At 42.5% G+C, this 23,494-nt stretch overlaps 1 protein-coding gene across 5 annotated transcripts in view; it reads right to left on the bottom strand.

Moving 5' to 3' along the window:
• Positions 1-19,787: 19,787 nt before the first annotated feature.
• Positions 19,788-23,494, bottom strand: part of NF1 (neurofibromin 1) — a 201,282-nt gene continuing 197,575 nt past the window's right edge. For all 5 annotated transcript variants that reach the window (XM_026680434.2, XM_087957081.1, XM_087957072.1 and 2 more), the window contains one exon: positions 19,788-20,459. In XM_026680434.2, the coding sequence (XP_026536219.1) occupies positions 20,317-20,459 (143 nt within the window). In that variant the 3' untranslated portion in view covers positions 19,788-20,316. The remainder of the gene's footprint in view (positions 20,460-23,494) is intronic.

Below are 23,494 nucleotides of genomic sequence, written 5' to 3' on the forward strand. Positions count from 1 at the left end.
TCTGGGTCCTCATTTTACCGATCTCGGAAGGATGGAAGGCCGAGTCAACCTTGAGTCTGGTGAGATTCGATCTGACAAACTGCTGCCGGCCGGCAGTCAGCAGAAGTAGCCTACAGTACTGCACTGTGCCACTGCGGTTTATATTCAACAGCGGAATATAAACACATTACCTTGTTGTCCTTGACTTACAACAGCAATTGAACCCAACATTTCTGTTACTGAGACATTTGTTAAGTGAGTTTTTGCCCCATTTTATGACTCTTCTTGCCACAGTTGTTAAGTGAATCACTGCAGTTGTTAAGTTAGTAATATGGTTGTTAAGTGAATCTGGCTTCCTCAATGACTTTGCTTGTCAGAAGGGTGCAAAAACACTGATATAACTGATATAAATATGAGGCAGTTGCCAGGCCTCTGAATTTTGATCACATGACCATGGAACTCATAAATGTGAAAAATGGTCCTGTCACTTTTTTTTAGTGCTGTTGTAACTTCAAACAGTCACTAAACGAACTGTTGTAAGTCGAGGACTACCTGTAGTACAAATTGGAAGTCTGGATTTCTTTTGTTCAAAACAAGTATTTCATTTTCCCTCTGTATCTTTGATAAATATGTAATGGTTGCTCTGTTTCTTACTTTGCTTAATTTATCTATGCCTAAGATACGACAGTACTGTATGCCTCATTTTTACAGTTTTTTTTTTCCTTTTGTATATAGCTTTATACCAGTATTTTCCAACTCCTTAGTATTGGACAGAATTCTGGGAGTTGAAGTCCACACATGTTAAAAGTTGTTGAGTTTGAGAAATGCTGGCATAGAGCTATACAAAAGAAAAAAGCTATGAGCACTTTGGTCTTCTTGCTGTTGGTTTCTTGCACAATTCTGCTCCACCCCACGTTTGACCCAGCCCACCACCAAACTAATCCATATATCGAGAGTATGGCTTTATGCAATCTTATCTACTAAATAAAAAAATTACTCCTGGGGAATAGAGTCCAGGGGTGGGATTCTACTGGTTCGCAACGGTTCAGGTGAACCAGATGTTAAATTTGCATCTGGTTCACCGAACCAGTATTTGAACCAACTGGGTGGCCCTGCCCACCCTGCACCTCCCCGCCCAGGAGTCTCCACACGGCCCATTTTCAGTGCAAGTGCAGGATCCGTGTGAAGGCTCTTGGGGGGTAAAAACGGGCCTTCCGGAAGTCCGGAAACTCCAGAGCCTGGGGGAGGCCGTTTTTGCCCTCCCAGAGGCCCGAGGGAAGCCCTCTGGACCCTTGAGAAGGCAAAAAATGTCCCTTCCGGAAGTTCCAATAGGCCACGCCCACCATGGCCAAGCCCACCCAGCAACTGGGCAGCGAACCGTTTGCTGGGATTTTTTAAACCCACCCCTGACAGAGTCTTTGCCAACTTCTCTAGGAAGAGCCTGGTATCCCATAAGCCCTTGTGCAAAAGAGATTAGTGGTAGTCCTTTCCCCATTTGTTAGCTGGATGTGGGGGCTGGATGAGGGGGGGTGTTCTCTGCTGCCAAACCTTGTCAATGCGTTCGGTGGTTCTTTTTCAGCCACTCTAGCCTGTCTGCCTCTTTTTCTTGGAGGACTAAGTATACAAAAAATGAGGTGTTTGATTACGCATGTTCCTACATGACGATTGACTTTGTGGATAATTTAACCCACAAAGCTGAGTGCATGAATGCATCTATTTAGGACTAAATGAACTCCATAAGATTATCTGTGTTTAATTTACCTGTATTTGGTGTTCCCATAAAAAGTCCTACTTCTCGGGGGTTACACCCAGTTATGGTGAGGTCCTTGGTGCTCTCAGAGCATGGTTTTCTTGCAGACAGTTCATTCCCAAGCTAGGTAACATCATCAGTGATATTACCTAATTTGGTAATGAAATGTCTGCAAGAAAACCACCAAGCTGAGAGAGCACCAAGCAGCCTACAACTCAACCCTGAGCTACACATATTTTATTCTGTTTGTACCAGTTGAAGTGTTTTGCAGAAATAGGGCCACACAGTGTAGGTATGGTGTTCAGCTAGCTTTACAGCATATGACTGCTATTTTGGATACCATGTTTTGCAAATCACAATTGTTGGGGGGAAAAAATATCCATCTGATTCAGTTCCAAGCTGGGAAAAAGGCACTGGAGACAAAATGGAGGCTGGAGGCTAATTGGAAAGAGGGTCCATTTATTGATGAAGCAGAACCACCAAGCATGTGGGATTCGGGTGCAGCTGACCACATGGAGTTGAGAGTGAGGGGTTTTTATACCTCCTCTTGGGCTTTGCACTTGAGCTTCCTGTTCCTGTGCAAGAACATGTATTCTATTGGTTGTTGTCAGACTCCTATGGGGCCATGTAAGGGTTACGTAGGGGTCATAGCTGGCTCTATAGGCAAAGTACAAATCCTAGGTGTTTGTCTGAGCTACGTTTGGTTGAAGTTTGGGATGATGCAATGAAGAGGCGTTGGACAATTCCTATTGTGGCTAAGAGCTAATCCTACCTTTGTTGGATCTTGGTGAGGGTATTTGCTTATGAATAGAGCTATCTATCTCTTTATCTCTTAAGTGCTGACATCTGCTGTGGGTGATTAAAAAAACTGGAGGCTGCTTTCACCCTCTAAAAAAACTTCTCATCGGGGGAAATATAATATTCTGCCTTTTAAATATTTCTCAAAACATTTCATTCTTCTAGGAGAGGGTTGGGTGCTAACTTGATTGTTTCACCCAGCACACTAAAGCAGAAAAAAACAACCTAAGTATTTTGGTTTAACACTAAAGGCAGCCATTGACTCTTCACTTTGGAAAGACTTAAGTCAGGGTTTTTCCTGCATTATCAATTACTGGATCCTAATTCAGTATCTGGCATTTCATTTGCTCACAAGTAATGAAATATCTGAGCTGCTGCCTTGGTTTTATTTATTTGCTTGTTTGGGAATGATATTGATATCCTGCCAAACCAAACTGATTCACAATATTGTACAGTGCAAAAAACCCCCACAACATTCAGTAAAATCTAAAACAGCATAAAATCAATAAACCAAAAGCAGCAATGTTAATAGGGCAATAAAATATTAATAAAGATACCCCAGACACCAACCCTCATCTACTTAGCAGAAAATTAAAAATTGAAGACTCTTCAAAACAGTTCCTTTTGAACTGCTGTTCAAAATAATGCATCTTAATTGAGCTTCTGGGATGGGGTCCAGAATGGAGAAACCCTGATTTAAGGAATTTTCTGTGTTCAAACAATATCAAACATGTCAGGCTGTCTATTAACCTTAGTTTGTATTAAACTTGATTTCCTTTTCTGACTTAACATGCTAGAGTACAGTAAGGCTGTTGGGTTGGTTTGCAATTCAGAAAATCATGTTGTATGATTTACATGTACAAGTATGTGGTATGAATGTTCCTTCTCTTGGCTCCTGTCAGGTGCACACTGCCTAGGAATATACTTTGCACTGGACCATTGTTAGATTAACTGTGGTTGACTGATTGGGTTTTTTGGTTCATTCAGCAGACTAAGCCAGTGAAGTCTAGACATCAAATCAATTTGTGATCCCCCCCCCCCAATTCTTCTATTATTATTATTATGGTTGATCACACAGTCAGCCAGATGTTTAGATTGGATTTGATATTTTTATTTACCTATTGAGTCCTTCCCAAGGACCTGGGAATAAGGGACGTTGTTGGTTGATGATGTTATAGGCAGCATCACAGGAGGTAAGCTGTATTTTAAAAATAACAAAATTCAAAGACCTATAAATAGAAGTAGAACGAGAATGGCAAAACAAAACAAAGACAGTGCCAATAGGTGCCTTGGGTGCACTCTCCAAACATCTGGAGCACCACTTCAATACCATCAGCACTGACAAAATTCCTGTCAGTCAATTGCAAAGGACCATTTTCCTTGGAATAGTTTGCAACAATACCTTTAACAACCATCAAATAACAACATCTACCCATCCCAGGTACTCGGGAAAGATACAATAGGTAGACAAACATGTCAAATCCACGGTAAACATCTGTTGACTATACCACAATAATAATAATAATGAGAAATTTGAGCCACAGCTGTCTGGCTTTGCCAAGCAACCTCTACAGAAGATCTGGAACACTGAACTGGACAAAGCAAGAGAGTGTTTGTGTCAAAGTGTGCAAATGAAGGCTTTGGCACTCCATAACTAATCTATTCATGCACCAGTAGCAGGAGCATGGTTTGAACAGTTGATAAGATTGGGTAAAAAAAACATGTTTGTCCATTTCCTTGGTCATTTTCAAATGCTTTCTTCTTGTGTTTATTAACAGAAGGTTAATAGCAATAGCACTTAAGATTTACATACCGCTTTGTAATGCTTTACAGCCCTCTCTAAACAGTTTACAGAGTCAAAATATTGTCCCCAACAGTCTGGGTCCTCATTTCACCGACCTCGGAAGGATGGAACGCTGAGTCAACCTTGAGCCGGTCAGAATCGAACTGCTGGTAGTTAACTGGCAGAATTAGCCTGCAATACTGCATTGTAACCACTGTGCTCATTTAGTGGTGACCCCTGTGGGGGTGAATGAAGTATGGCCACACAGAATTGGCATAGATGGTGGCTGAGTTCATGCAACACATCAAGGCTTGATACTTTCATTTATGTCAGCCTCACGTCCAAATCTAGCCATTGGTGATTTAATTAAAATGCCACAGTTTTAAACAAATGGCTTGAACAAAATTTGCATTCAAGTGTTTGAAACAATAGGGTTTTGTTGGCTTTGACCTAATATCTCAATTTAGACCAATGTGGTTAATTTCAGCAGTTCTTGGGGTAGTGATTATGTAGATTCAAAGTTCTGACAGCCACTTGCCACACATACACATACACACACACACAAACACTGCAATCACATGATTACACTTCAGACAATCGGCAGCCAGGTGGCAAATACAGATACCTGCAGCATCCAAATCAATCAGAATAGAGCTGGAAGGGACCTTATGGAGTTATGGAATGCCAAAGCCTTCATTTGCACACTTTGACACAAACACTCTCTTGCTTTGTCCAGTTCAGTGTTCCAGATCTTCTGTAGAGGTTGCCCACTACCCTTGGTTTCAGGATCTTTCCATTCTTAAAATCGATTGAAGACTTCAAAGAGTCTTTTGGTTTAAGTGGATTATATCAAATGATACTGACCGTATTAGAAATTTAAAACTGAGAAATTTAAAAATAACGTGACATCGTTGACTTCCTAAAAGGTTCTCTCAAACTTGGAGAATGGCTGATTTATTCTAGTCGCAATTAAAGAAATCTGCAGGCAAAGAAGCAGATTTGACCGCACAGAATTCATTTGGTTTGATTCCCGAGTTCATGGAACCTACCCATTGTAACTCGTGGATGGTCCTAAATCAGGTCGCACAGGTGACCAACCTGATTTTATGACCTTTTTTCGAATGGTTGTTAAGTGAATGATGCGGTCATTAAGCAAACCAATGGTTCCCTATGGGCCCAGTTTTGCTGAAAACGTGATGTAAATAGAGGTTTTTGGCAAAACGGTTGCAAAACACACACATGTGACCATGGGATTGAGCAGGGGGTTGGACTAGAAGACCTCAAAGGTCCCTTCCAGCTCTATTCTGATTGATTTGGATGCTGCAGGTATCTGTATTTGCCACCTGGCTGCCGATTGTCTGAAGTGTAACCATGTGATTGCGGTGTTTGTGTGTGTGTGTATGTGTGGCAAGTGGCTGTCAGAACTTTGAATCTACATAATCACTACCCCAAGGGAGGTCCATTGTAACTTTGAGCGGTTGCTAAGTGACTCATCATAAGTCGAGGACTACTGTTTTTCAGCACTAAAGAGGTGCCTTTCACTTTACTTGTATGGGGGACCCTCTCTCTCCTTTTCGAGTCTCTTCTTGATCACGGAACCCCTGAAAAACTTTGGGTCCCCATTTTCACTGCCCAACCTACCTTGTAAAGTCGTCGCTGCTGGGATACTACAAAGGAAGACGGAGAAATTGTGGCAGTTAAATGCAAGAAATACATCAAATAAAATAATATTTTGCTTCTGTCCATTAAACAGCTTGGCAGGAGAAGCAAAACCTCGTATCTGATCCAGTCTTTCCAGCTGGGGTGTATGTGTGGTGAAGCTCACATTTGACTTCCTTCTATCCCAGCTTTTTATGTATTTATTTGTTAAATTTATCTCCCACCCATCTTACCACAAGGCGACTTTTACTGGCTCTCCCTGGGATTATTATTTTTTTTTTAAAGTCAGCCACTTTTGATCTCAACTTGCTAGCTGGGGGAGGAAAAAAAAGATTACAAAAGAAACAGGCAGAGGGTTTTTCCCCAGGGCAACTTGGGAAAATATGTGCCAGCAACTCTGTGGTGAATTAAAATGGTCTCCTTCGCATCTGTAAGAACACGACAGCAAATCATCTTTGCACTCCTGCCAAGGAACCAAGATGGATGTCTCTGTAGAGACACCAGGGGCTGACGGAGATTTTACCTGACAAGAGGTGAACAGGGTGTAGCTGGTGGTAGAAGACAAACTGTCTGAAACTGCAGAGATCTGTCAGCAGCCCTAATGGCTATTGCTGAGCTGAATGATGGGAAGATGCAGCTCCTATGGCAGGGGTAGGGGAACAATGGCGCCTTGTGGACTTCAACTCCCAGAATTCCTGAGCCAGCATGGCTGGCTCAGGAATTCTGGGAGTTGAAGTCCACAGGTCATAAAGGCGCCATAGTTCCCCCCCGCTTTCCTATGGTGTTGGTTATGCACTTACAAAGTTCGCATTGCAGAAATATTGCATTTTTCACATCGGGGAAAAAACCTGAAGGTTGTTGTGGGTGAATTTGGTACATTCCAACAACTTTCTGGCTAGTTCACTTACTCTGACTGATGAAGCTGCTGGATGAGCAGCGAAACATCTCAAACCAACAAGAAAATAAGTCCAGTTGCCATGACTCAACCTTCACCTGGAGTCTTTGATTCACATGTTCATATTGCATGCTTCAACTGAAAAGGCTTCCAGGGTGACTTAAATGGGGGGGGGGAGGCCTTGCCCAGGGTTGGGATTCAACTTTCTTAATCGGTTCTGTGGGCATGGCCTAATTTGTGGGTGTGGCTTGGTCACGTGAATGGCTGGGTATGGCCTGTGTGTAAATAGTGTAAATATTTATGTAAATATTGAAGTTTTTATTTAAAAAAGAGTAACTTTTACCCAAAAATCAGGCAAAGCAGGCAGGCAGATTGAGTTGCTCACAGAATGACAGATTCACTTAGAGATCTATCTATCTGCAATCTGCTACTTGAGTCTGCACTGAAAAATAGAAGCTTCAGTCTTAAGGAAGGTTCAGTTCTACTTTTAGATTAGTTAGAAAGCAAGAAATTCAATGATTTTCTGCTTTCTAGCTAATCTAAATCTCATGGCATAGCAGAACAGCTGATGGTCGAGGGAAAAAAAAGGAAAAATAGCAACTTAGCAGGCAAGTTTGATGGTGCACATGCCAGGTAAGGAATGAGTTGGTGCAGCAGGGCGCAGCAGGGCACAGCCAGCCAGTGGCGCAATTTGCCGGTTCTCCGAACTGGGCAGAATCATAACAACTGGTTCTATAGAACCGGTCTGACCAGATGGAATCCCACCCCTGGCCTTGCCTACAGGTCTACAATCTGAAAGGCAGGATGCAGGAAAACAACTCCTGAGTCATAATGTCTAGACTACTGTTAATGTGCTGTATGCGGGGCTGTCCTTGGGAGACCAAAGGCAATAAACCTGGACTGGAACAGCCCAATTCTTGACAGGCTGTAGCCAAAACAACTCAGCCCTGCATTGGGGTTCCTATTAACCTCCAAAGTTTTGACTGATTATTTAAGTTTCTGAACTTTAGCAGCCTACAAGCCACTGAAGGACTCCCAAGATCCCAGCATCGCCTTTCTCTACAGGAGCTTGGGGTCACCATAAATTTGTTGTTAGTTGCAGAACATTTTACTTCCTTCAGGTACTTCTCAACTTTCAACAGTTCATTTAGTGACCATTCAGAGTTACAACGGTACTGAAAAATGTGACATGATGGTTTTTCATACAACTGTTGTGGCACCCCATGATCACGTTATTAAAATTCAGATGCTTGGCATCCGACTCATATTTATGACTGTTGCAGTGTCTTGGAGTCATGTGATCACCTTTTGCAACCTTCTAACAAGCAAAGCCAATGGGGAAGACAGATTCACTTAATAGCCATGTTATGTAATGTAACAATGGCAGGGATTCACTTAACAACTATGGAAAGAATGTTAGTAAAATGGGGCAAAATTCACTTAACAAATGTCTCATGTAACAACATAAATTCTGGGCTCAATTGTAAATCGAAGACTACCTGTAAAAACTCACTTATCCAGGGTACGTGTCGGGGTGGGATGCAAATATTTTTACTACTGGTTCTGGGCGTGGCTAGGTGGGGGGCCATGTGACTGGGTGGGCATGGCTTCTTTTTTTGCAGCACCCCCCTACTCTGCTTCTTTTTTGCCTCCTGGGCCTCAGGGAAGCCTCCTGGGCGAAGCAGTAAGACAGTGAGGGGGATCATGGCACAGTTGATCGTTGGAACAGCTGATCGTCGGGAGGAAGAAAAAAAAAGAGATACCGTAAGGAGTGACTGGGCAGGGCGGGCAGGTGAGGATGCAGTCAGCGATGTTGCACATGCGCGATAAGGACTGACTGGGAGGGGAGTGGTGGGCAGAGAGGGGCAGAGCCAGCCAGGGGCACGATTTGCTGGTTCTCCAAACTGCGCAGAATTGTAACAACCAGTTCTACTGAACCAGTCCAAACCGGTAGAATACCATCCCTGGTATGTGTGTGTCATACGATGCATTAAAAGTATAAAAAAAAAGGGTGGGTCTCGTGGCAGCTGTTCTCTGAGGGCACCCACCCCAAGGTGTTACTGTTTGAAATGTGCCCACCACGTTGGCTTGCCAAGGATTAAGTCCCAATTCCAGTTCAGTGAGAATCTGACTTCCGAGTAGACATCTTTGGTGGTCTGCTTTTAAATCTATTTTTTTCACCTGAAGGCTGCAAAAAGGAATAATGAAAAGAAATGGGGATGTTCTCAGGCCACTCTCACCTCTTCCAGGGGCTGGTAAGCATATTGCCAAACAAGATGCTTGGCTGCAAGTCTAGCTGGGTGTAATAGGCAAAAATGGCCCTGGGCTTTGTGGGTGGACCAGAAGCTCTGCATGACAGGATGGTCTAATGGTTAAGATATCCAGTTAGAAAGCAGCAGACCATGAGCTCAAGTCTTGCCTTAGCCATGAAAGTCAGCTGGGCAACTTTGAGCCAGTCACTGCCTCTCAATCCAACACAACAACACAGAGTTGTGGTGGTGGAAGATCTATTGGATATATTTGCTGCCTTGCATTATTTGTAAAAATGAATAAAAACGGGCTAATAAACTCTGCAAGTCAGAGGCTTGAGGCTGCTCAGCAGTATATGTTCCTTATAATTAATTGATTAATTAACTAATCAGATTGAGTAAAGAGTCTGGCTGGCAGTTAGGTTGGCAGGGGACATTAGCATTCTGTTGGAGAGTGGGGTTGATATGTTTGTCTCTTATTCAACTTCGTTAGCTTATGACTAATATTTCTTTTAAAAACTTGGTCATTTGTGGCATTATGTATAAAGCAAATAGCAATAGAGCTACTGCGTTCTTATGTTCTTTATTATAAAGGGTGGCCCTTTAATTAATTTTCTTTGCTTTGCTCTTGAATTGTCCTTTGTAAAGCAGTAACAAGCAGATTCTTTTTAATCCCTACGGACTTCTTTCACATTTGCCCTTCTTCAGGGTTGTCCTTAATTTTTTCCCAAGAAAATGTGGTCAATTTAAATAGATCTAATAACATAATTTAAAAAAACTACAGTATTTTTTTTAAACACTAAGCTGATACCTCTTTTAAAAAAGCTACAGGGTGAAGAAAAAGGGACATAGACTTCTGGCAACCAGTAGAGGGCACTGCAGCATTGCAGTTTGTTTATCACAAGTATTCAATGCTTTGCTAAATCTGTCTTTCAACTTCAACCCACTTGCTCACAAGGAATCCCAAATCCCCGCTTTGGAAGATTCCGTAGTAGACTTGAGAGACTGCAGATCCATTGCTGGCTACAACGGATCCTCTCGGCAACATGCTAGACTTTCAGAAAGCTGACTCTATCCTATCTATCCTTTAAGCCAGGGGTCTCCAACCTTGGCAACTTTAAGCCTGGAGGACTTCAACTCCCAGAATTCCCCAGCCAGCAAAGCTGGCTGGGGAATTCTGGGAGTTGAAGTCCTCTAGGCTTAAAGTTGCCAAGGTTGGAGACCCCTGCTTTAAGCGTGTTAAGTAGAACATCTCTGCCAGAAACTGAAGCTGGAGGCCAGGGAGACATGTGTTGGAAGCCTGTTTCTCCAAAGCATGCCCAGTTGAAGAGTTTCAGAAGAAAACGGGCCTGAACTTCAGATCTCAACTCTGAACCTTGTAGCCTGCAATTAACACTACAACTTTCCCTATTGTTGTTTTTTTTAAAGGGAGTTGAATGTTCATTCTGCTCTTTCTTACAAAGGCTTCCAGGGTAACTTACTTGCAGGATTAGCAAACACAGCAGTTGTGGGAGAGATTGTAGAATGCTCTCCATATTGAAAGGATAGGCAGAATTTACATCTCCAGGTGTCTGATTAATAGCGTAGCTGCACAAGATGGTGGGTAATTCAGTGTTTCTCCACTTTCAGGTGTGTGGACTTGAACTCCCAGAATTCAAGGCTGGCTGGGGAATTCTGGGAGTTGAAATCCACACATCTGGTCAAGGTTGAAAAACACTGGTTTATCCATCATCTTGTGCAGCTGTGCTATTAGTCAGGCAGCTCCTTTCCATATAGAGAAAGTGTTCTACAATCTATGTGTTTGCTAATCCTGCAGGTAAATTACCTTGGAAGCCTTTGTAACAAAGAGCAGAATAAACATTCAACTCCCTTTAAAAAAGCATCATAAAATAGCAAGGAAAGTTGTAGTGTTAATTGCAGGCTACAAGGTTCAGTGTTTCCTATTTCCTTCTAAAACCACCAGACTCTTCAGTTCCAAGTGTATCTCGTTATTAGACTTTTAATCCTGAATTTATTTCAATACTCAACAGTCTACCTTATCTCCCTACTGAACTTCATGGAGTTTAGAGTGCTTAACAATGAAAACAAGAGTGATTTAAGAAATAAAATAAACAATTCTTTTAAAAGGGTAAAAATCAATCTACAAAATCCATAAACCCACCTCAAAGTCCTGTGGGGAAAATAGGGACAAGTATTAGGTATGTTCATTACCTGCTTATTTTTAAACATCATAAAGTGTGATAAAATAGATAAACAGCCTCTGATTATGTCAAATGTTTTAGTACATGCAGCTATAATTCAGCCTTTGTTGGTCTCCAAGTAAGATAGGGGTTATACTACTGAGAACTGTGTATCTGTGAGACTTCTACACCCCTACCGCATCTGAAGGGTGCTAGAGAGAAGCTCTCTTTATTCCTTGTCTGAGTGAGAAATAGGCACTTGTCCAATTGCAGTAATAATTACTGTTATTTAATATGCTAAATAAATTAAATGGCTCATTTGATTTGCTGTTGCGTGGCTGGGGTGTGTGTTATTTTTTATTTTACTATACTTTATTAATTTACTAGTTGATAACTCAGTGGTTATTTATTTATCCTAATCCTAGACAGGAAAATCCTGTAGTCTCTTGTGTAGCATTGCAATTCTTCTATTCCTCCACAAGAGGGAGCCCCCTTGTGGAGTACTGTGAAGCCGTTACCATGGCAACTCCACTGTGCTGTACAGTAGAAGCCGTTTTAAGGCGCGCGCACCCACACCCACACACTGAGGGTATTTGTTTCCAGAGGGGAAGTCATCTGTGTACCAAATTTGGTTGAAATTGTTCTAGGCGACCCAGAGTTATGCTGGAACATACACACATAATATAATATAGAACAGTGGTTGCCAACCGGTGGGCCATGAGAAAATTTTGGTGGTCCACAGAGCATCCCCCAAAGCAATTAATCCAGGCTGCACAGGAACACAAGGCTGCACCACCCACATGGCCCGCGGGAACCCTCCTCGCCCACTCACTCCTTACCTGGCAAATTTGCCTGCTAAGTTGCCATTTTTCCTCCCCCCCACACCCATCAGCTGTTCTGCTCTACTGGGAGATTTAGATTAGCTAGAAAGTAGGAAATTGTTGGATTTCTTGCTTTCTAGCTAATATTTAGATCTTCGGTTCTGCCGAAGTTCCTTAGGACTGAAGCTTCTATTATTCAGTGCAGGTAGCCGATGGCAGAAAGACAGATCTCTGAATGAATCTGTGATTCTGTGAGCAACTCAATCTGCCTGCCTACTTTGCCTGATTTTGGGTAAAAGTTGCTTTTTTAAAAAAATAAATTCAATATTTACATACATAGTATGTTGTGAGTTAATTTTGTGAGTTTGCTTGCTAGCAAATTTTATGAATTTGCTTGCAAACAAATTTTATGTGACAGACTCAGGTAGCCAATTGCAGAATCTCTAAGTGAACCTGTGATTCTGTGAGCAACTCAATCTGCCTGCCTGCTTTGCCTGATTTTGGGTAAAAGTTACTCTTTTTTAAATAAAAACTTCAATATTTACATAAATATTTATATTTACATACTAGCCATGCTCAGCCAGTCACATGCGCAAGCCACACCCACAAATAAGGCCATGCTCACAGAACCAGTTAAGAAATTTGAACCCCACCCCTGCCTTTGTGTGTGTGAGAGAGAGAGAGAGAGAGGGAGAGGGATAGGTCAGATCAGATCCCTCTTCTACCAATGTCAGCAAGACACCATCAGCCAAAATTCATATTAGTGGTGCCCGGGATTTAAAATTATGAGTTTGGTGGTCCCTGAAGTCCAAAAGGCTGGCGACCCCTGATATAAGAAGGTAGCTCGATACCCGTGCTTCACTACGAAACTATGTGGCCAGACTTAGTTTTTGGGTAGGAAAATAAGGGGGAAAAATTGTGCCTCTGCCTACCAGCATCTATCGATATTCATCTGGCTAGCGTCTCGTCAGTGTGAGAGTTGAGGGCTGTTTGGAAAGTGAAACAGTATTTGCTGTGTGAGCAAGGAGATAGCAAGGAGCCTGGGCGTGGTTTAGCTCAACTGTTCTGTACTTAAGCTGCTTGGTGCTGTGAAACTAAAATGGAAACTCCTCTCCTCTGCTTGTGTTTTGCATTTGGAACACCTAGAAGCCAAGAGGAACATACATGCCAAATTTCAAGTTTGTAGGCTTTACGGTTCTGGAGATTTTGTGATGATGCGTGAGTGGTATTTCGCTTTTATATAGAGAGATTTGATGATTCTTTTTATTAGTTTTATTGTTTTAATTTTTTTTTATTCTGTAAGACGCCTCAAATCGCCATGGGCGAATAGGCGGCAATATAAATTAAATAAATAAATAAAGCTATCCCTTCAAATTCAGAACTGAATTGTAGGAGTATTGTAGGTGCTGTAGGATTAAAAAGGAGGAGGAAGGAGCATTGTGTGTGTTTGCCTCCTTGAATTATTTATAAAAATAAAAATAAGGTGGGATATAAATAAAAAAAATGAAGCATATGCATGAAGTGCGTGTGGGTACTGTGCATGTGATGGGAAGGACACTGTTTAGAGAACATGGTCTCTACGTGATCTATGTCTAGACAAATGTAGGCAGTGATACCCATTCTTCTGGTCACCCAATCATTAACCTTCCAATCTGCAGAGGTCATACATGCATTGCCTTACAGGAGTACAGGATTGTAGACACTGGGAGGGGAAAAAATATATCCAGTTTTCAAGACAGAGTCTTGGAATGGGAAGTAGTAAGGTTTATAATACATGGTGTTAAGTTTATAGTACACAGCATTGCTTCCTTTAAATGACAGAATGCAACAGTGGGAAAGAAGGATGTCGTACATTAACCGTTACTAAACACTAAAGATCATCAAATCTTGTTATGTTATACATGTACAGCAACTAACTGCTTTACAAAAAGCAAAATAATACAATATATTGTCACATGTATTTACAGTATAGTAAATATACTTTTTTTTCTGTCAAATTTTACACAAAAATATTTACAGGGTGAATATACGGCATTAAAAAAAGGATGTGGCAAATGCAAAAAAGTGAGTTCTGTTAAAGTCTGTTGCATAACATTAAGACGTGCTTCATGGGGGAAGACAAAATTAAAGCAGAAACGATGTTGGGGTGTGGTAGGGAGAGAATGTCTCTAATCCTCCCACAAACAGATCAAGAGAAAGAGCACCAGCCGTATCCTCAAATATTCCATCCTGTAAGCCCATGGGTTTTCAAATGTTCCCTGCTTATGGAAAATAAAAGGATGCACATCCGAGTGGAAAGCACAGATGGTTTTAAAAGGATCTTTTTTTATGCACACAGGCACACGTTTAAAAAAAAAAGCATGTTTTAAATTCAAAATCAAGGAAAGATGGCAGAAAAGCACGAGGAAAAAAAACCTGCAACCTGCTAAATATTTACAGTATTTTAACAAGGAGTGTCAAAAGTTAACTTTTTATTTCCCCCCTTGAAGTTCTGACAGTTCTATACTGCAGGACAAAACTAGCTTTTCATGATACTGAAATCCCACTGGGATTGGTCAGTTGTAATACAGTCAAGTTTCTAGCCCTCTGCCAACACCTGCTGATAACCAGAAGTTGAGACATGCTGGTTGAGAAGTGCAAATCCACACTAGGCTTGCACAGACAGGAAATCACTCTACTCTCCAGCAAGTTACATTACGCAGGAAAGCTTTGTTTCATGGATCTATCCTTTAAAAAGAGAAGGCACATGGATACTCACCAGCCGACCCCTCCGCTCAGCAAAAGACACACTTTTCCCCTCTCCCGTGCTTGTCATATTTTTGGAGACAATTTTGATTGGTTGAAGTATCTTGGCTCCCCCCCATGCTCCCTCCAACTTAAAAAAAAGGAAAAGCAGGGATGTACAACTTTGGCAACTTTTAAGATCTGTGGACCTTAACTCCCAGAATTCCTCAGCCAACACTGTTGCTTAAGGTTGCCAAGGTTGGACACCTGTTTAAAGCAAGGGGGCATTTGAAGGTCCGCTGTCCACTGTGGGAGATACCAAGAAGGGAGAAGACAAGAAGAAAATGGGGGGAGGGGAGAAAGGACCTCAGCTGGGGGGGCAAAGGAGAGGGTGCTCCCCTCCCCCACAAAAATAAAAGGAAGCAACAGTTAAGGCACTGAGCAACTTAGCCAGAAGGGGTAACAGATTAACAGAGTTAGAAGGGACCTTGTAGGTCATCTAGTCCAACCTCCCGCCCAAGCAGGTAGTTTTAAAATAGGGGGCGCATCACTTCTGCCCTCTGGTGGAGGGAACAAGCATTTCCAGGCTGATTGAGAAGGCAATGTAGGGACATTGCTGAGACACAATTTAGATGGACATCTTGTTAAACTACCAATTGTGATCTCAGGGGCTCTCAAGTGGTTCAGTTTTTTAGTCCAAACTATCTCAGGCACAACTTTTCCGTCAGTCTTACTGAAATAAGCATTGTTGAAATTTGAAAATCTGCACTATTTTGCAGGCCTGAAAAATTGGAGAGGGTCATACATTTTATCACAACCTGGGTTAACTTTACCATACCCAAAGGTCTCGTAGCATTTTGGAAAGGAAGAGATAGGCTGGGACCCAAAGTTCTCTGGCTCGGCTCAGAGAAATGGTCAGGCTGAAAGAAGTCACACTTTGGACTGTCTTCATACAACACGCTCAATCAGATTAAGAAAACATGGTGGCTGTCTTGCCATTAAAGGCTCAAGCAAATACGTATACAGGTAGGTAGGTACTTCTTGACTTAAAACAGTTTGTTTAGTGACTGTTCAAAGTTACAATGGCACTGAACAATGTGACTTATGACCATTTTTCAGTTATGACCTTTGTAGCATTCGCATCATCTTGTCATATTTATGACCGTTGCTGTGTCACAAGGTTATGTGATCACCTTTTACAACCTTCTCACAAGCAAAATCAATGGGAAGCCAGATTCACTGAGCAACCGGGTTACTAGTGTATCAAGTGTTGTGATTCACTTAACAATGGTGGCAAGAAAGGTTGTAAAATGGGATAAAACTCGTTTAACAAATGTCTCACTTAACAACAGAAATTTTGGGCTCAATTGTGGTCCTAATAGAATAGAATAACAGAGTTGGAAGGGACCTTGGAGGTCTTCTAGTCCAACCCCCTGCTTAGGCAGGAAATCCTACACCACTTCAGACAAATGGTTATCCAATCTCTTCTTAAAAACTTCCAGTGTTGGGGCATTTACAACGTCTGGAGGAAAGTTGTTCCACTGATTAATTGTTGAGGACTACCTGTAGTTTAAAGCAGGGGTCGCCAACCTTTTGGACCTCAGGGACCACCAAACTCATAATTTTAAATCTCGCGGACCAGAGACCCTGGGAAAATCCCCAAAAAAGTCTGCAGGAAAATTCCACACCCCGTTTTCCTACCGATCGATCATTCATTATTTGGGATCACAGGATACCGTCTCCAGCTCCGTTCTCAGGGAGAGAGAGAGAGAGACTTTTGGCTTCATGCAAGGAAAGCAGCAGAAGTCTTTCTTTCTCTCTCCCAAACTCCACCAGAAATGAGTCTTTGTGAAACTTGTCGCGCCAGTGCAGCCTCTTGGAGCAGGATGCCTTGCAGGGTCCTGAAGACTCATTTCTGGCAGAGTTTGGGGGAGAGAAAGAAATATTTTTGCTGCTTTCCTTGCATGCAGCCAAAAGCAGAAGAAGAAAGGAGCGGAAAGAAGCAGCCCGGTGGACAGGACAGGCGCGTGGGGCAAGTGGGGCAAGTTCCCCCCTCTGCCCTTTCCCTCCTCCCCTCACTAACTCGTGTTGTTTGCAATGCAAGCCTTGTGTTCCCACAGGCCATGTGGGCGGCGCAGCCTTGTGTTCCTGCGCAGCCTGGATTAATTGCTTTGGGGGGTGACATTTCTTGCGGACAACCAAAATTTTTCTCACGGACCACCAGTGGTCCCCGGCCCACTGGTTGGCGACCACTGGTTTAAAGCAGGGGTATCCAATCTTGGCAACTTTTAAGACTTGTGGACTTCAACTCCCAGAATTCCCCAGCCAGCAACTGAAATCCCCAAGTCTAAAAAAGTTGCCAAAGTTGGATACCCCTGCTTTAAAGTGTTGTCCAAGCTCACCCAACATGGCTGGGTTTCTGAACCACAAACTGCCCAGCCTTACTTCAGCTCGGATTTGATGTGTGAACCTATCCTGATGGTTTCTTATAAGGGGAGACTTAACCACATACTATGGGGAGCACATCTGGGTGCATTCATACTGCTATTCCTGGGCCATACCTGTCCTCCCCACAAAACCCCTCTACCACCCCCCCCCTTTTCTTTGTAAAGCTGAGCCCACCAAGGGCTTCAAAAGGTCCCCTAATACCCAGAAAAAGGCAACTCTTCTTCCTCCTGCAGGTGAAAAACTTTCCAGCTGTGGTGCTGCACAGGGGACCACAAAGATGCTGCAATGAAACCAATTCTAAAATGGAATTTAAAACGTTCTTACAATTAGTCTGAATCCATGCCTCTTAAAAGTTCTCTGGGCGAAGAAAACCAGTTTCAGCAACTCAAAAATGCTAACTTGGCTGGAGATTCTTTTTTTTTTTTTTTTGGATTAGCAAAGAGGAGGAGGACACAAAGCAGAGGGCTTCTTCTCAAAACCACCTGAAGTAGGACATTGACTAATCCCAAGGTCAACAAGTAACCTAGAGGTTGTTATCAGCTTTCTCCAGCTTGGTGTCCTCTAGAACAGGAACTTCCAAACCTGGCAACTTTACGACTTGTGGACTTCAACTCCCAGAATTCCTCAGCCAGCATGGCTAGCTAAAGAATCCTGGGAGCTGAAGTCCGTAAGTGTTAAAACTTCCAGGTTTGGAGAGCCCTGCTCTAAAGACGTTGGACAACATCTCTCAAAATCCCTAACCAATACCGCCAGCATGTCTCATTCTACAGGGAGACCAGTTTGGCCTCCTTTAACTGATTGATATAAGTACAATCTGGTTTCCTAGTTTCCAGGCAAGACCAAACATCCCATTGGATGGAAATTTTAGGAGCAGCCGCCTTCCTACATCTAGAAAAGGCCAGTCTAGAATGAACAGGCTTGTTTGGAATAAGATGTTTGGCTCTTAGATGGAGCCACCTCTCCAGGTGTGGTTTAAGTTACCGAACAGATGCAGGTAACCAGACAGAAGTCAAAAAGATTTGGGGCCCTTTTTGAAGAGCCTTCCTTGACTGCCAGGGAAATTTCCCCAACTCACCCACGTTTGTTGGCACTCAGTGATAATCCGCTGGGCTTCCACCTTTCCACACCACTGATTTTTAGCATGTGGTTGTGTCATCTGTGTGGCACATGGAGCAATTTTGGCAGAGTAGGTGTAACTTCTCCAAAACATCGGATTTGGCACAACAATATATATCACAAAGAGACCAGGAAAGAACCTGAGTCTTGGGACAGTGCTGGGCCTCCTCTGAGTACAGAAATCTTCACTTAAAAACTGAAGGAACTTCCTCTTCTTCCATCTTTTCCACTCATGCTTCAATTAAATTCATTTCAGCTACAGATCCAATGGTTCAAGGGAATCCTCTCTTTCCCCATCAACTTCTTTGTGACTTTCCTTGGTTTGGCAGACAGTTGGCATCTGACACTGTATTCGCAGCCTGCCTCCCCTGACGTAACAAAATTAAACAGTTCTTCTCCGTACTGATACAATAAAAGCAATTATTTTTATATATACAAAAACACAACTACGCTTTGAATGAATTGCTAATATCACATGCTACCTGACAGTAATAAATCTGGACCTTCATTGTACCATCTCTGAAAGATTTAGCTGTGGAATTTCACTTACTGAAAATCACATTGAAAGTTCATTACAGGGGTTTTAGGGGTAGTTTGGTTACTTGTGGAGGTGTGGGAGTATAGTTTTCAACAATTCATTTTTAATTATTTCCCTGTTTAAAATCAAATTCAGACAGATGGAGCCTTTTTGGACAAAGTCAGCATGGTAAGGTTAGTTTATTCTGTTGTTTTGTCAGCTGAGGCTTCTCAAACCTTGGTGGGAAGCAAGTGTCAAAATGTCAGAGAAAACAGCAAATCCAGGATATTCCACCTCCTTTTGGCCATAAAATTCAGGGGGTGGACATGGGTCAGTGATTTTTCTCTGTTTATTACTTTACTGTGAAGTGTATGCAGCATAGCAATCAAAAAATATTCTATAAAAGCACTTACCATAATTTAGGTCAGCCAGAGGGATGTATATGTGTGTATGAGTGTGTGTGTGTGCGCATGCAGGTATCCATGCAGTTTGTCTAGGGAATCTAAAAAACAAAGTGGTGGAAAGTTTAACAAAACTCAAAAGAGTTTGTTCACTCTTGTACAAGGTGCTATTTTTGGAAGCATCAAGGGATACACCATCTCCTCAAATATCTAGATCAGTATTTCTCAACCATGGCAATTTCTGAGGGAGTGGACTTCAACTCCCAGAATTCCACAGCTAGCATGGCCATTGAGGAGAATTCTGTATGTCAAAGTCCACACACCTGGAAACTGCCAAGGTTAGGAAACACTGGCTAAATGATTACATAAAGGAGTATCTTGACAACCTAAACTGTGTGTTCCCCTTACAACTTGTAACCTTCAGAACTGGGCTCAGAGGACCAGTAAAAGGAAGTCCACAGCTAAAGAGGACACTACGCTATGCAAGTTTATTGGCCCGAAAAAATTATCACTAGTGTGCAAACAAGATTGAATATTAACACTTTAAAAAAAGTAGACACAAAATAAGCTGTAAAAAACAAACAATCCCCCCAATCAAAATAATCCCTCAACGTAAAAAAAAAAAGAAAAAAAATGAAGCTATCCGAAGTAAGATGACCATGATTTCTGTGTCTTCGGATACAATTATCATCACTTCTGCCTATTATTCTTTTTTTTTTTTTCCAGTTCCTCACGTAGTCCCACTCATCAGCTTTGAAATCACTGGTTTGAAAATGATCAGAGGAGGAGCAAGTCTTAAAAAAAAGGCAGCTGTATGAAATCGAAGTGAAAATCCAAAATAAATGTACAAGAACTGTTTTAAAAGTTAATTGCCTGGCACCATGTCGGACAGGGGTGAGAAGGTGGGAGGATCAAATTTAAGTGCGGCATGATTGTTTTGGGGACACGGGGCCAGAGGGAATAAGTCAGGGTTGTTGTTTTTAAAAAGAAAAAGCTTCACACCATCTTCTTAACACTGTGGCGCTTGAAACTGCCGGTGCTCCGTTGCTTCTGCACTTGGCTAGCTGAGCCATGGCGAGTCCTTCCACTGTTGGAGTGTGCGGCCGTTGGAGAAAGTTCCACATTCTCTTTGTCGATTCCTTGAAAAAAATGAAATGCATCAAGAAAGAAAGAGCCACCGATAGGCAAATTAATGTAAAATCTTTGGCAGTCGATTATACAAATCTTAAAATAAGGTAACTGGCTGCATCAAGGGAATTTCAAAAAGGGATAAGAGAGAGGAAGGAAGAAAAGGAAGGAAGGAAGGAAGGAAGGAAGGAAGGAAGGAAGGAAGGAAGGAAGGAAGGAAGGAAGGAAGGAAGGAAGGAAGGAAGGAAGGAAGGAAGGAAGGAAGGAAGGAAGCTAGAAGTGCATATGGAGCTGAATTGAATTGGAAGGCAGCAGAGACCTAAGCACTCCCCACATGCTTGGGATCCAACCTCACCATCCTGCTGGCTACCAAACAGGTAGCTCAGGCTCCCGGTACCACTCAGTTCCAGGGAAATGGACTGCATAACTTTTACATTTATATATATATAGACGAATAATCCTTGTGCAAGCCACAAGATCAGGCACTGTGAGAGGAGCAAAGAGGCAACCTGGGTGCTTCTTGAACTTAAAGTCCACCATATCCCCTAAGATGGAGAGAGGTACCCTATTTTTCAGAGATTTAAAGACCAGGGTTTTGGATAGGTTTGTACCTATTTCCACCTTTCCAAAGCTCTTCTCCCCCTAAAACAGGGGAATACCTATCCAATTTAGGGAGGAATTTAAAAGTGAAATGAGTACCCTGCCAAAACTTCAGAAACCCTGACAAGGAAAAAAGAAAACACAAAGTTCAGTTGCTGTTTGGAAAAGCACCTTTTGGGACTACCATGGCTTGGATGATTGAGCATCTCCATAGATATCTGTCAGGTCAACATTTATGACAAGGGAAGTCACAGAATACAAAATGCAGGCCTGAAGGTTTGTGGGGTGTGGGCTAAGGACTGAAAATGCTGACTCAAAACCTTTCCACCAAAAAGTATTTCAAATTTTTTAAAAAGAGGGACCATCTAGTTCCAGCCCATTTTGTGATTCAACAAGAGGTCGTGATCCCTCCATTTCTGGACTGCAGTTTGCCTGTGCTCCAGCTAACCCCCATTTCTCTGTCCCCCCCACTTTTTCAGTATAAGGGTGTGAACTGAATCTTACCCAAAGGATATGTAACTTGCATCTCTTTCTGAAGAGAGAGTATTTTTGAGATTTTAAATCAGGGACATCCCACCTTGGAACTTTTACGATTTGTAGACTTCTACTCCCAGAATTTTCCAACAAAGCCAAAGTCGCCAAGGTGGGCCATCCCTGTTTAAAATCAAATTAATGGGTGGGGCGGGGGTAAAAAAATGGTTTAGAAGGTAAGAGAGAAATGGGTCAGAAAAATGAGAAAAAGAAGGATAATGGAAAGAGAAGGACAAGAAGATGTAAGCTAGCATTCATGGGGAGGAAATTACAGAAACAGTTCAAAGGACTTAAGTATTCTCTAAAGCAGGGGTCCCAACCAGTAGTCCGCGGAGTGCAGTCCGTGGAACAAGTCCTACCGGGCCGCTGCCTGTTGGCAATTCAAATAGGCCGCTCATCCTTTGATGAAAAAGTGCTTCCGGTGAGCTTTTCGGGGCAAAGCTCACCGGAAGCACTTTTTCATCAAAAAGATGGCTGGGCAGTTAGTCCCCGTGAGCTTTTCCGGTCCCAGAAAGCCATTTCTACCGTGGAAAATTTCACCGGCTGCCGGTTTGCTGGCGCCGCCATCTTTTTTGATGAAAACGTGCTTCCGGTGAGGTCACTGGAAGCACTTTTTCATCAAAAAGATGGCGGCGCCCAGCATCGGGATGCTTGAACAAAACTGAGGTGCGAGGATCTTTCAGGCGCCCAGCTGATGCCGGTACTGGGCCGCGGCATAAAAAGGTTGGGCATCACGAAGCTCCATCGACACAGGTACAAAGGAGGAGTTGAAGGTGGCAGGAGAAGCTGGGGACGGCTGGCTGGCCGGTCACTCGGCGACTCATCCTTCTGAGGTGAGTAAAATGAGGACCCAGATTGTTGGGGGCAATATGCTGACTCTGTAAACCGTTTGGAGAGGGCTGTAAAGCACTGTTAAAGCAGTATATAAGTCTAAGTGCTATTGCTATAAAGTACTGACAGATTTTGGGAGCAGAATTTTTTTAAAACTCAACTAAGGGATTAAGATAGAACATACCGGTATATGCAGATATGGGAAAGAACCCAGAATTATTTCCTTTTTTCTCCTGTCACTTTAAAACTGGAGACCATCCAAACATAGTCTATTTAAGAAGATTTGGAGCAGATAGTGGAATGTCCCTAATATAACTGATAAGAATCTCCTAGGGGAGATCCATTTAGTATTTATCTGTAACCTGAATTTCACGGTCAGATCTTCAATCTCCAGGGCTAATATAGGTAGCCCTTGACTTACAACCACGAATGACACCAAAATTTTTGTTGCTATGCAAGACAGTTGTTAAGTGAATTTTGCCCCATTTTACGATCTTTCTTGCCATGGTTGTTAAGTGAATCTGGCTTCCCCATTGGCTGCTTGTCAGAAGGTTGCAAAAGGTGATCACACATGACCCAGGACATTGCAACCGTCATAAATATGAGCCAGTTGCCAAGTGTCTGAATTTTGATTCCATGACCCTGGGGATGCTGTTGTGTGAAAACTGGTCATAGTTCACCTTTTTCAGTGCTGTTGTAACTTTGAACAGTTCCTAAACAAATGGTTGTAAGTCAAGGATTACCTGTACATTGTCTTCACAAAAATGGGGAGGAAGCAGGGAGGAAGAATGAGGTTTGCCAATGCTTAAGAAGAAATTTATCATTCAGTCCCATCCTAGAGTTGGAATTACCTGGTATAATCATTTTCGAACTTGGGTATAGAGTTATCAGTTTGGAAAGCGGTTCTTGAAGGTGATTTGAGAAATGCAGGGTGGGGGAGAGGTACACTGATTACAGGTGAGACTTATCTTTGGTCTTTTGGACTTAGGTTTGTGGATGTTTCACTCCCCAACAGTGCACTGAGGATGCTACCTAGTTGGATAATGAAATGTCTACAAACAAACAATCAAGCTCTGAGAGCATC

Source organism: Notechis scutatus, chromosome 1, assembly GCF_049901735.1.
Source record: "Notechis scutatus isolate UNSWTSFEM ecotype Mainland chromosome 1, rNotScu1.2, whole genome shotgun sequence".
In the NCBI taxonomy this organism is placed as follows: Eukaryota; Metazoa; Chordata; class Lepidosauria; order Squamata; family Elapidae; genus Notechis; species Notechis scutatus.